We start from the raw sequence: 14,782 nt of genomic DNA on the forward strand, positions 1-14,782 counted from the left end.
GACAAGAAATCGTCCAATTAAACACCTTGGCAGAAATATTAACCAGATCAAAATATACCAGCAAGCAACAGCTACCAGGGCCCAACAAAAGTGAAGGAATCACTATTGCATGAAAGACGATTAGACACCGTAATACGTGCAATTATGAACTCGAAAATTCAATCAACCTTTGGAAATAAACGTTTTCGTGGTTCTATTGAAGCATACCCTAAATATAGGACACTAAAGTCACACAATATTCCTTTAAAGTATCATTCAAATTGATCAGGATCAGAATGCGTGTCCTTTCCATTAAAGCTCAAACAAATAAAATGATCTAAAATTAAACAAAAAAAGGAACTAGAAACACACAAGCTTTGCTACGAAATGAACTCAACTCCTGGTACAACTCCTTTGTTCACCATGTTAACTCTTTATTTTATTTTTTATTTACTAGTATTTATTCATCTTAATTACCTTTATATTAATTTTTATGTAATCATTTATGCCTCGTACTCTTTTATCGTCATATAGCAACTTGGTGAAAGTGAAGCTGACTCTTAATGGAAAATACGAAGATATCGAAGGTCAAGAGAATCTATTCATACAGTAAGTTTTCAATACTCACACACTGACCTGTTAACATGGTAATGGGTGAATGTTAGAACATGGACTGCAAAAAGTCTGAAATGGGCATACATTGAAAGGCATACTAAGAGTATCAGCTTCCAAGGTCTATGAAAAAGTCTGAAAATATTCGCTCATATATTGCTTCATCTTTAAGAAATATTATTTCTTCTCGCGAATGTTATCCTTTGCGAATGGTAATTTTGTGCTTGTTCGGAACTTTGCACAATACTTTACCGTATTCCCTCTTATTAAAGCCACCCTATAACAAACGCTCCCACCATTTTTACAACCAAACTATTACATAAATGGTAAATATATCATACGGTACGCATATTTTCGAACATGCGATCGACGATTTACGATATCCATGTGCGTCCATGTTTATCGAACATGTTTACAGTATTTTGTAGATGTACCTTATTGTTTGTACCAGCTACTACCATGTAGTACAAATAATAGCAATGTTTTTAATAGTAATTACTAGCGGTCACCCGTCTTTCGCGGTCAGAGTCTTCCGCGGTTGGTAAATTTTGTATATTTTGTGTACATGTAAATGTTTTATTTAATGTGATTAAAGGTATGAGAGGAGATTATCATTTAGAACTTAGAAGTATAATATTTAGTATCTTTTCCACATAAATCAATGGCTTGAAATTGCAATTAGATCATGATCGAAGCAAGTCTTCTTGCCACCATATCATATCCACTGTGAGAAGTCTTGCCCCTGTGGGATGCTGGCGGCTCTGATATTTAAGATTTTTATGCATTTGTTTCTACAGTACTTTTGAGCCCATTTTGGACAAATTTGTTGTACCTTTTAGCTCATTTTTTATCATTTTCATCCAAGTTTGTCCCCCACCTTGAAATGTACCTTGCTGCCCCGCCTCCTGCAAAAGTCCTGGCTACATCACTGAGCAGATGAACACACTTTTATTCACATCCCTCTTGGCCCCCTGTGGCCTGCTGGGTGATCTGATATTTTAGATTTCTATGCATTTGTTGTACTTTTTATTTGTTAGCCCATTTTGGATAAATATGTCGTACTCTTACCACTGTGCAGCTGTGTTTTTCTTAACCATGATCTGTTCATATGGGAAGTCTCAGTGAAATTGTTCAAAAGTCACCCATTTGGGTTACCAACAGGTTTGGCAACCCTGATTAATTTGTCCTTCAAACGTTTCACTTACAAACTAATTCAATAAACAAACACTCTAATGTTGACTATAGGTTCTCCATAAAAACACAGAATACATGCTAATGTTGATAAATTAGTTGAATAAACAATATATGTTAATTGAGTTTCTACTGTGTCATGTAATAGTTGAGACTACAGGCATACTTCTACTGTGTCATGTTATAGTTGAGACTACAGGCATAATATCCTCACACCGCAGGCTATGTCACCATTAGTGTATTGTGTTGGCGTGAAAAGTTTTAGCATGCAGGTGCTCTGGTAGTGGCTTTGAAACTAATTAACATAATTTGACACCCTTAACGTAAACAAAAACAAAATTGGACGTTTTATTGGGGTGCGGACAACTTTACTCTACGCAACGCAAAAATCCGTTTTCCGAAATAATGTAAAACGTAGAAGTTTTTAGCCTTACCAAGTCGCCAAACTCAGTAATTTATTATAGATCATTGTAAAAAAGATCTTTAATTGACGACTCCCCTTGGAAAGTGCATTGCTAATAAGAGAAAATGTGGTTTGAATAAGAGAGAATGTTGTTTGAACTTTACATCTTTTGCATTTACGACCTAATCATCAGGGTAATGTTATCACCCTAAAATAAAAAATAGTTTTCATAATACCCGAAAATATATTTTATAAAACCATTTAATAAATAAGATAAACGATTACACTATACTTGCATTCTTCTGATGCTTTTTTTCTACAGAAAATTCAAATCAGATGTATCTAAGACGTTTGGAATTCCGATAGTGACGATCAAGAATGTCAATGTAAGTCGCACCGTCACACTTGCCAATCCCCCCATCCGAATTGAAAGCGAAAAAGTTACATGCTTAACAATTAACATAAAAGGTTCAATTCCACTAATTGCCTATTACACAGTGTACAATGGAAAAATGGCTAATTTCGGGCGGAATTTTCTCATATTTAGATATCGTTTTGTTTAACCGCAACGATGAAAGTAGATGATTTAGATGCCAAATGATCAAAAACTCAACATAGGTTGAGCTGAGACTGTTCTTGCTTTAACATACTGAACTATATTCCTTACAATGACAGTGCGTTCGCGAAGCTTAAAGTTTCATTTAAGTAGGGCGAATATTTACTAAAGTATTAGTGGTATATTATCAAAAGGAGTATCAGGAAATAGCCAATTTCAAACATATTATATATGCAGTAATATATTTGATAGCTCATAAATTGTTTTTAAATTTGTGTTACAGGTTTCACCTGGTAGTATCAAAGTTGAATTCTCTATTGTTGATGATGACATGGGAACGGTTAACGAAGCAGTCACTGACATGGAAACGAAGGTAAATTGTGTAGTGTTTAAATACTTTGAAACTTTCAATTCTTTGCAGATCTTTAATTTGCCTGTTTACACACAATTTCATAACCAACACTTTGGTTGTTGAGTAAAAACATTGCGTAGAAAATGACACAAAATATTGTCACTCAACAGTTTGACCCTACGTTGGGTAATTTTTGTTTTTAAAGTATAACACGTTTAATAATGGGAAAATCAAAACTCGCCCGGCGGTTGACCACCGGTTCCCATTGTTTAGAACAATATAAACCGGACGGAATCGGCGGTCAACCGCTGGTCGAGTTTTGCTTTCATCCCTAACATTTTGCAAACACTATTTTAAAGTTGCTGCAATATTCCAGATTTTTCAAACGTTTATAAAAATATTTAACAATTAATATTTTGATTTTTTAAAACGTTGCTGTAATATTTTTAAACAAAAGTTTTTAGAACGTTTTCATTACCTTGATATTATTTTGGACAAAAGCAAGATTCAAAAACATGTCAGGACTTATGGATATGATTGTCTCTTAATAAAGCTATTTACTTCATTTCTACATTGTGGCATCATTTTACCAATCTTATTTTACATCTTATTGTTTCAAATTAGGTAAAGAAAGGAGAATTTTCAGTTGAGTTTATTGGAGAGACATACATCGCTAAATCAGATTCTTTCAGATCTGAGGGACCCCGTGAGGAAGAAGGCGATGGCGATGGTGATGGCAAAGAAACGCCAACATTCACCACACAAATCATAATCATCGTCATTGTTGGCGCTGGTATTCTACTCATCTTGCTTATAATAGCTGTTGCAGTGGTGAGTGTTTTGATGTTTGACTTGCAATTTGGAGACATTACGAAGAACTCATTTTTATTCGATGTTGATACATTTAAATGATTTTAAAATGATGATTTCTATTCCAACCTTACTAATTATAGTACAACAGGCAAAACATTTATTTAATTTCAATAAATACAGTGATAATCTTGAGTATATTAAATTTTCTGTTTTGGGATCTGCGGTTTGTTACCCTATCTGAACATCACAACAACGTAGAGCAAAACAAGGAAATGCTACTTCACTGGTCGTAAAAACAACACGTTTGATCAATTTTTATATCTTCAGCTCTCTTTCAGTAGAGACACTATATTTTTTGGCTCTGTATTGATATTTTGCTTGCTACCTTGGTTTAATTATTTGCTTTGATTTCATTCACTTTTATGCTTGCTAATCACTTGTAACTAGATTCAATTCTTTGCTGTATATATACTTTTGTTGTTTGTCCCTGAGGAAGGGCCCCGGGGGAAGGGCGGTTTATCTGGGGTGTCTACAAAACTAAGACCTAAGACCTAAGACCCAAAAACTAAGACCCTATCTACAAAACTAAGACCTACAAAACTAAGACCTACAAAACTAAGACCTACAAAACTAAGACCTACAAAACTAAGACCTACAAAACTAAGACCTACAAAACTAAGACCTACAAAACTAAGACCTACAAAACTAAGACCCTGTCTACATGTACAAGAAACCAAGAAGCGTGACCATAATGATTGAATGGTAATCTTTTATGAAAGTTCTGGTCATTACTCAATTATTGCCAATTACTTCACTCAATTATTATTACTATACTCAATTATTATATTAAAGTGTTGAGCCCAAATAGTACCAGCTTTAGAACTGTTGGCTTTTGCATTATTAATATGGTGTAATTGTAGAACATACTTCACCCCTAATTTCACCACAGTGATCCCATCCCAATGGCATTGTTCAATAACCTCAATAAAACAATCACAGTGCAAAATTTGACTTCAAGTTGTAGAGTATGAGTTTTTGTACCCAAATTTTCAAAGGTCATTCAATGAATGCACAAATGTATTGGGCTTAAACAACTGTGCCCTGATAAATGAGCATGTTGTGGATCCTAGTGTATCATGAGGAATAGATGGTCATTTTATTGACCTTGGTCAGTGCTATGGCACGGCAGCAAATAAACTATATGATAAGGGACTCACCATCATATATTTTAATGGGGGCACAAAGACCAGGGAAAAGATAAGTATTTAGGTCTTTGGTCTTTTAGCGGACAACCCTGTAGCCAGCATGATTTCGCAGATAGGGGGGTGCAGATTTTTCAAATGCAGACCTTTCAGAAGAAAATCTTCATTCTGGCTAAAAGGCTATTGGTATTTTTATTTTAGACAATTTTACAAAAGTTCATGATTTGGGGTATGACGCCTATGCCAAAATTTATTGAAAACTGATTCCAAGGTCTATTTATATGCTGATGATACAGCCATTTTTGTAAAGGGTAAATCAGTCGAAGAGATTTATAGAACTCTTAATTCAGAGCTGGATCATATTTCCAAATGGTTGCAGAATAACTACCTCACTTTGAATGTCAAAAAAAAAATCCATGTTGTTTGCAACTCAACAAAAATTAGGCAGGACCGAAGAGTCTCTCAATGTTTGTATCAAAAACGACCCCATCGAAAATGAAAATTGTTTTAAATATCTTGGCATTTGGTTAGACCCCTCTCTCACTTGGGAGTGTTAACACCGATAAATTGGTCTCTAAAATAAACAAACGTATCGGTTTGCTTAGGCGTGTTCGCAATATCCTCCCGCAACACACATTGAATTTGCTTTTTAAATCACTTATTGTCCGGGCTTATTGTCCCTCATCACCATCAGATCAAAGCTATGCATGGTGAAACTCACAAGATTTGATCCCCCAATGTCCAATTTTACTAGTCCCTTATCTGGAAGTAGGCCTACCCTTGGTTGTCAATTAGCACCTACACCGGTGGTGTCACTTTCTCTCATGACAAAAAGCACACTGTACCATAGACTGTGATTGTACTGGAATGTTCATCGTGTCAAGCTATTTTAAAGTGGGTTTTTTAATACCATATTTCACCAGAAATTTGTAAGAAGTATCCCCAGTTTCAGTGAAAAATCTCAATATCAAAGAGGAAAATGCCATAATTAAATCATAACAAATAATTAAATCATGCAGCACCAATTTTTGAATTGATCATAATGGTCACAGGTCTTAGTTTTGTAGGTCTTAGTTTTGTAGACAGGGTCTTAGTTTTGTAGGTCTTAGTTTTGTAGATAGGGTCTTAGTTTTGTAGGTCTTAGTTTTGTAGGTCTTAGTTTTGTAGGTCTTAGTTTTGTAGGTCTTAGTTTTGTAGGTCTTAGTTTTGTAGGTCTTAGTTTTTGGGTCTTAGGTCTTAGGTCTTAGTTTTGTAGACACCCGTTTATCTGCTCGAAACGTTGGTTGTACTTTTGTTACCTTTATCTACTATCCCTGTGGTTTTGGATTTTTACTAGTGCAGTAACAGTGTACACCATTCTGGTTTACTATATGCATTAGCTTTTATCTTGTCTTTGTCTTGTTCCCTACACCAAGTTGGTATACCTTGCTCGAATCTTTCTGTTTCATATCTGTTAGACTTGAAAAATGTGTAAGATACCAATGTCTCGATTTTAGAGTAATTTGTTTCTGTTAAGTAACCTGCAATATTATTTTTTTCAGGCACGCCGGCCAATCAAAAAGACACAGGGTGCTTCTGATGATAGGGTAAGACTTTGTCACTTTTCACATTTCGTCTTGTGACCCGGGTAATAAAATGCCCAGCATAAATGATGATCGCAACGATATGACTTTTAAGATTCACTCATCCACATTTAACATTCACAAATTACACGGTGTGATGATTTGTAGTCTACTTTAATTTATATCTATATTAATTATTTGAATATGAATGTTTTCAGTGCGTTTGACCATCCCTTATGGGAATGTGTAGTTGTTAACAGTAGCCCCCTCAAAACGAATTTGTAGGAAGTGAATAAATTGCAATGAAATGAACTAATTCACCTGTCTCTTACTTTATTGTAGGCAGTAAGTAAGAACAGTACAAGATGGTTGTAAAAAACACAATGGTTTATTAAAAACACGACGGTTCGAATCAATGGTCCTTTAAGGGGGTACTAAGTAATACACCCCGGGCAAATTTCGTGCCTATTTTTGCATTTTTCTAAAAAAAATATAACACATTGGTGACAAATTAGATATGTATATTATAGGGGCATGGACTACAACTACTGTATTGAAAATTCAGCAACTCAAAGCAAGTAGTTATTGATTTACTGTTCAAATATTGGTTTTCCCTCATTTTTAACTGTAACTCCACAACTGTTGTCTGTGCTGAAATTAAAAAAATTCCAGTGCAGTAGTTGTAGTCCTTGCCCCTATTATATACATATCTTGCTTGTTCCCAATGCGCTATAATTTTGGAGAAAACGGCAAAAATAGGCACAAAATTGGGTAGGGGTGTAGTACCCCTTAACCATCGGTCCGAAACGTCGTGTTTTTAATAAAACATTGTGTTTCTTACAACCATCTTGATACCAAACAATATTCCATGACAAACGTGGAAAAACAACTCTTTACTTTAATACCTTAATAATATTTTGTTCATTTATTTAAAGCCATAATATACGATTTCGATCATTCTATTTTTGTTATGCATTGCCAAAAATTATGAAATAATATTAGTAACAACTGTCATAATTTAATTACGATATCAATTCATACTGTTGTCCTAGTAACACAACAAATTCTACACATTCCAAACATGTTTTATGGTTCAGTGAGAAATATAGCCATTTGTGAAAATTTCAGGCATAAACAAAAGTTGCACTTTTCTACATTGACTATTTGTATGCATTAACATGTGTAAATTCAACGTTTTTCATTCTAATTTAAGTTATTAAGAAAAATAGCAGAATTTCAATAAATGTTGTATTAATCTATGCAACCAATGGACCAAAAGTTCCTTTTGTTTGGTTGAATCTCTTTTGCTGGAACCCAATTCCTTTATTTCATTAGTCATTTATTAAATGGATCAAGCCTTAAAGAAACAAATTTCTATGGATAGTCGTTATTAAGACACGACTTGTTGGACCACCTTGACCAACACTTAAAGTGAAAATGCTGACAAACACAAGTTGGAGCATAAAAAAATCATAAATATGTATTTCCCAGTAAAGATGATAAAAGGCACCAACAAAAATCCGCTGACTTAATTAATGCATAACTAATCAACATGTGTTCCAACTTTAAACCAAGATAATTGATCGAGTAGTTTTTGGATTATTCCAAAATGTCTTGAGGAACATACATCTTGTGAACTATGCCAAAAAAAATCAGGTTTGAACAAAAAATAACAACAAATTTAAAACGATCGTAAATTACGGCTAAATAAACTAACGAATAAAAAATTTCAAAAATGCAATTTAGACAGATGTAAAATTTTTCACATCATGATTCACTTTTTGGCTTGCAGCGTGTCTTGAAAATGGAGGAAGATTCATCAACAAGTTCTCGAGAAAACAGCACCATGAGAAAAGAACCAGTGCCAGACACGCCGCCAGAAACCCGCACAGACACTGTGACGGATACAACAGAAACACATGGAAATGATTATCAGATATCCTAAAGTTTCTAAGAATATTAAAGAAATCCGTAAAACTTACTGAATACAACTCGCGCAAACTTACAGCGTTCACTAAATTGTGTATTTCTTTAAGTATGTATTCACATATATGTATATAGGCATTTTAATTTGACCAATATTAGAAACACACAATGGTAAATTTGTATATTTTGAATTATGTGGCAAAGTGTCAGTAATCAACACTATAATCTTGAATGACATACATATCAGACAAAATGTTATCTGTTATAGACTTACTTGCATTGGAGCACTGAATAATGTTTAAAATGCCAGAAATATTTTTTTTAAATAACGCTATATTTTGGGGAAAATTTCAAGTTGCAAATTAATATGCAATTCTGCAGGACAGATTTGCGAACAATTATATTACATTTTGTTGTTATTTTAAAGTATGGGCTGAAGTGTACTGCTTCAATGCAAGTATGATAAAGAAATAAGTATATTAGCAATACAAGCGTATATATATGTATTAATTGTGTAAATTTTTTTTTCACTTTTGATATTCAAGTGCTTTCTTGTCTTCAACATTTTATACCAAAGGCTTTTTTTATCAGTACTTCCTTCCTTCAGGAAAATATTTGTATATTTTGATGTCTTTTTATAGTTTATTTTCTTCATAGTATATTTTCCTACTTCAAAATACTAACCTCATGCAGTTGTGATAGGCGATAACTTCTAAAATGTAAAAAGCAGCTGCAAATTCGTTTAATAATAACTCGTATACTTTATATCTTCATTGTAATTAATGACTATGATTAGCCCAATGTCTGTGCTCAAATAATACGCAATCGTGTTCATTTAAAATAAATTGTCCTTAGGCGACGAAAAAACTGTTTCAGGCGTTTTTGTGGGTTTTTGTTTTTGTTTTGTTTTGTTTTTTCTGGGGGCTAAAATTACCCTAAAATGTCACCAAAATCTTTTCTAAAACTGTTCAGCCAAAATTAATAAATTGTGGCCCAAAACGGCTGATTTTACATGATTTTAGCCAAATTTAAAAATAAATCTTCAAAAAGCAAATTCTGGGTCAGTCTGGCCTGTAGAACATGTTTTTATCGTCGCCTTATTAACTTGTTCTTTTGTTCTTTGTATTTGAACTTTGTGCTTTACTGTGCGTAAAAAGGCACAAAAACGTTTCTTATTCAAGTACAAGTTCCATTAAAGTTCTTTTACGGACGATTAGTAACGTCAATTATACACAAGGTGTTCCATCTTATACTGGTATTCTTATCATATATAATCACGTATACATGATCACTGTGTAAAGTGTGTATTATACCAGTTAGTAACCTTTTTATGAAATTACTGACACACACAATATTGCTGATTGGCTGTTACTTTTTCTTCTTATCTTGGCAAAATTGTGTGGAAAAGGCTAGTGAAATCTAATTAGTTGCGTCAAGTTCAACACCACAAACAATGGGCAAGTTATTTAAGTGCCATTTAAGAATGGTTTTTAGATGTAACCTTTAACATACCTTCATAACATATATAGTACTTCAATATGTTATTTGTACCATAATCAGTTCGACCGCTAATAAACTTCATATAAAAGAAGGAACATTTTGTTATTTGCTTTTTATAGTTTCTCAATTCGTATTCAGACTTGTTTCGTCAGAAAGAAATGACTTTTATTAATATATAACTTCTTCTTAGGAGTTAGTTTCTAAAATGTGTGGGGCTAGAGGTTGTAACATGCTTAGAAAGTATAAAACAATAAAGCTGATTATGCATATCCATTGGTTTCCTCCATGTCGCCAGCCAAGGTGCGTTCTGTATAATGTGTCCCTGCTCGTTTAACATGCGCGCATATAAAGGAATTATAGGTACTTTTCATTAGTGGTATCGTGCCCTAATTATAAATATAAAACATCACAACACAGGTTATTAAATGTTTCCAACAGATGTTTAGACTATGTCGCCAATATAGTTCACAGATACGTTACCATATTTCTTATGGATAACAAACTGTGAAAATAATTGGCTAGATGAATGTTCTCATATGTGATGGATCAAGCACACTCCAGAGCTATATTATATATGTGGTATATAAAACAATGGCTTTAAAGTAAAAAAAAAATCAAGTCTATTAATGGCAAAAAGTCCTGACTTTACGTTCATGTTGTCACGTTACCTACTCTCCTCAGAAAAAACACTGTGATAAATGAAGCCAAATACCATACCAGACCTTAGTACATTGGGTGATGACTGATCAAGTATGGGTATTTTAAAAGTCGGTAAGTTTTTACACTTGCACGATTAAGACAAAGGTGGGAAAGGGTTTCACAGATACGTTACCACAAGTAATATTGCTCAAAAGTGAAGTATTTAAAAATAATCACCCATGCATTGTTTCATGTTCTGAAACTATTAAAGTTTACGATTCAAAATGATTTTCATGAATTCTTCGTGGTTTGCATTTTGCCATTCCTGAGACCAAACTTGAACACTTTATCGGAGAATGTGCCTACAGGCGATTTATCCCCAAACAACTCAATGACACTTTCTTGATAAAGCCAACGTTGCTCAATTCATTCCTCACAAACTGTGATGTAGTCTCTTTTGAAGGTACTCATGTGACCGTACTATTGAAGTTGCAACCTTCCAAATATTCCAATAAAAGTCTTCATTTTGTTACCAATTATTTTGAGCCATGAAACGTTTCTTGGCATCCAGCATGCAAATATATATTAGCTGACTTAATTGATCATGTTGATCAACCCATTTTAAGATGAGCTCTTATGAAAAGGTTTTCTTTCAGTTAATGTCAGTAGTCACTTATGTTGAAAATGTCCAATGTACGTATAATATAGCTCTATAGTAACTCAAAGTTGTGATATTGGGGAAGAAATTAAAATACACATACAAATTGGCATTATAGACGCTCATAACTTTGCAACAAAGTTGTCCAAGGAATGTTTTTTCTGCACTAGTACCTCAATTGTCAAAATCGCCTCATTTGGTCTGAATGGATTACCATGTTACTTTCATAAATATTTGGTTAAAACCCGAGATTTCTTATCGCTTTTATGTTGTGTCACGTAATTGAATTTTCCTTTGTATAAATTCACGTAAAATGTCTGTCACCACACCCTAAATTTCTCATGTGTTAGTAAAAAAAGGTGAGAACATAAACTTGCACATACTTACCCACCATTAAGAGTTACTTACAAAAGGTGTTACTGGAGGTGTAATAAAACCCTCTTTAGTGTTAACTCTTAGCGTTATGATAACTAAATATGCTACATTGAGTTGCAGATATGTGGTCCCGTGTCATGTCAAGCTGTGCGAAATAACAGTGTTGACAATACTGATATTGACCATCTTTAACATGTTCATCGTGGTTTACAGACGTTATGAATTATACAACTTTTATTTATGCAATCTTCCCATTTACCTACAACTTCTTCTCTAATCTACCACTACCTCTAACCTCTTATCAACTTGCCCAGTGGTCCAGATTGGAAAGGTTGCTGTGACTTATATTAATCATAGATACTAAACATTTTAGTATCTATGTATTAATGCAGTACACTTCTTGTCCTTGATTTTATATAGAAAATGAATCATGGAAGCTAAATAGTCGCGTTTATATTTCCATAGGTCTTGTTATTCCTGAGTTAACTCCAATAATATATCAAAACGAGAGTTTTGAGAAATCCTGTACATGGGGCGGAAATGGCACCCTTTATATTAAGGCTTGGCACCTCCTTAATAGAACTCATATATTTTAATGCTCCCTTTCGACCCGCCTGTGTTTCTAGACGTGAAATAAACCCCACATATGTGACGTGTCATGTCAAAAGGAGACACTTTTGGGCAGGTTATCAATTTTGAGGTTTTTACATATCTTAAATATAGAGATATTTTGCTCCACAACACCGTTTTCTCCAATGAAATCGGACATTCCTAAGGGAAGATATTGAGTTCGTAAGTTATGGTATTTTAAAATTGGAAATTGAGATATCGGGCTTTAAAAATATTATTGACAATGTTGAGAGTAGGAATTACCTTGAAATATGTCTCAAAACATACAAGATGCCAGTTATATTCCGGTCTGAAACTATCAGACAATATTTTTAACATTATTAACATCACAAATTCGCAACAAACTCAAATTGTGAAAAAATCACCCCCTGGCAGATTTTTGGCTATTTCTCCATTTACGATCCTGCCCAAAAGTGTCTCCTTTTGACATGACACGTCACATATGTGTTGACTCTTTTAGCATCGTGATATAATACCATGAATACCATATGCTACATTGGATTACAGATATGTGGACTTTTGTGGTGTCAAGCTGCGAAAAATATCACTTTTTTAATACACACCTATGACGTCGCGCTATTGTTTTACCGCTCCATTATTTTCCACGAATGGAGCGATGATCACAATAACACGCCATTCGTAAATGCCTTTCTCTTTTCTCTGAAAAGCAAATACTTTTCAGGGAAAAAGTACTGGCATTTACGAATGTAGTGTTAATATCAATTGCACTTTTGAAAAGCAAGTATTTGCGAAAAGTGCGGTATTGTTATCATCACTTCATTCATGCAAAACAATGATACGAAAAACAAGAAGAAAATGATTTTCATTAATACAATAAATTGAGGAAGCGGATAGCAACATTTGCACAGTATTGTCATGGGACCTGAGAGCACATCAGACATATCGAATTGCATGCTGAATACGAGGATTGTCCCTATATCTAATAATAATAATAATTTTGATTTTGTGAAATTCGCGATATAATACAAATTATTAAAATTTCATATTTTTATATTTTTCAAATGTAACAGTCCTCGAAGTAAACTTCATAAATCTAATGATATGTAATTAAACTATAGGCCTATGTAGCTGGGATGAAAAGCCGACTCAATTGAAAATTTGACCTTTCATATAGAACTTAAACATTTGTTTCCAAAAAGACCTACATTTTTTAGTGTTTTGAGGAAAAAATCTATATCTTTAATAATGAAGGTCACAATTTTCATATGATTGACGGCTGTTCAACCCAACTTCCTACTATTTACTGCATATCGTTAGATTTATACAATTTACTTTGAGGACTGTTAAATTTCAAAAATATCAATTTTAATAATTTGCCTTAAAATGTGTATTGTATCGCGAATTTAATAAAAATCTAAATTATTTGATATCAGAAGGATGTGTCTGATTTGCTCTTAGGTGCCACAAACAAAATACGTAAAAACGTCGCTATCCGAGCCCTTACAATGCAATCTGTGAAAAGCAAGTCAAGATCAAAACGGGCAGGTTAAATTGTTGGCTAAGTACGTTGTACTTATTATGCAAGATGTGTTTTACCCTCACTTAGGCTTTACTTCGTAGGCCTTTACTTTTATTTATTTGGACCTTTCTTTTCTACGCTTACTGTTTTTTATAACATTTTTTTTTCCTTCTTTATATTTTTATACGTTTTTAGTGGCTTAGGCCCTACATATAATTTGTCATATTTTGGGCAACATTGCTACATATACATAATACACATTCTGTATCAATGTATTTAGGCCTATGAATCTGTTTATTTTCAAATCGTTCTCTTCGGGCATGTTTAATAATGATAAAAGCCACAGTAGGTCTATTTTCTGTATAATTTTTATTTGTCATTAGTATATCTGATGTTTCATCTGATGGTATTTTGGCATGCTTGAATATTTACTTACATCGATCAGTAGGCCTATCCGATACCGTAAAACAGGTAACTTTGGGCACTTTTCAGAGTTTTTAAACCACTGCTTCAAAACAAAACCAAATATATTTCTAATTATCTCTTTTTTATGACGTTAGGGTTCCCTCTACACCTTGAAGTTGAAAAAGATTTTTGAATAATTTTGAAAGGGTGCCCTAGGGGTTGAAAATAGCCTGACTAAAGTTACCCGCATTTGGGGCAACTTTGGTCAGAGTATTACATTCCATGAAGAAAAGAAAATGAAAAAAATTGATCTTCGCTGTATATGGGCAAGGTTTTTGTTTTTTGTGACATTTATCCCCATGCAAAATTAAGCAAGCACGCATCCTTGCTCACAAATATCGATTTTATTTTGTCTGAAAAAATGTAAAAAATGCTCATTTTGGTCAAAAATGCCAATATTTTCGTAACTTTCAAAGAAATTGGACATGAGCGACTTCTT

The 14,782-nt window shown here is 33.6% G+C and overlaps 1 protein-coding gene across 1 annotated transcript; it reads left to right on the top strand.

Moving 5' to 3' along the window:
- Positions 1–469: 469 nt before the first annotated feature.
- On the top strand, positions 470–10,191 carry LOC140152625 (uncharacterized). Its single transcript, XM_072175047.1, has 6 exons — positions 470–588; positions 2,508–2,571; positions 3,025–3,114; positions 3,718–3,924; positions 6,650–6,694; positions 8,463–10,191. The coding sequence occupies exons 1-6, from the start codon at positions 485–487 to the stop codon at positions 8,613–8,615; spliced, it is 663 nt and encodes a 220-aa protein (XP_072031148.1). The 5' UTR covers positions 470–484; the 3' UTR covers positions 8,616–10,191.
- The last annotated feature ends 4,591 nt before the right edge of the window (positions 10,192–14,782 follow it).

The sequence above is a fragment of the Amphiura filiformis genome, chromosome 5 (genome assembly GCF_039555335.1).
Source record: "Amphiura filiformis chromosome 5, Afil_fr2py, whole genome shotgun sequence".
NCBI lineage: Eukaryota > Metazoa > Echinodermata > Ophiuroidea > Amphilepidida > Amphiuridae > Amphiura > Amphiura filiformis.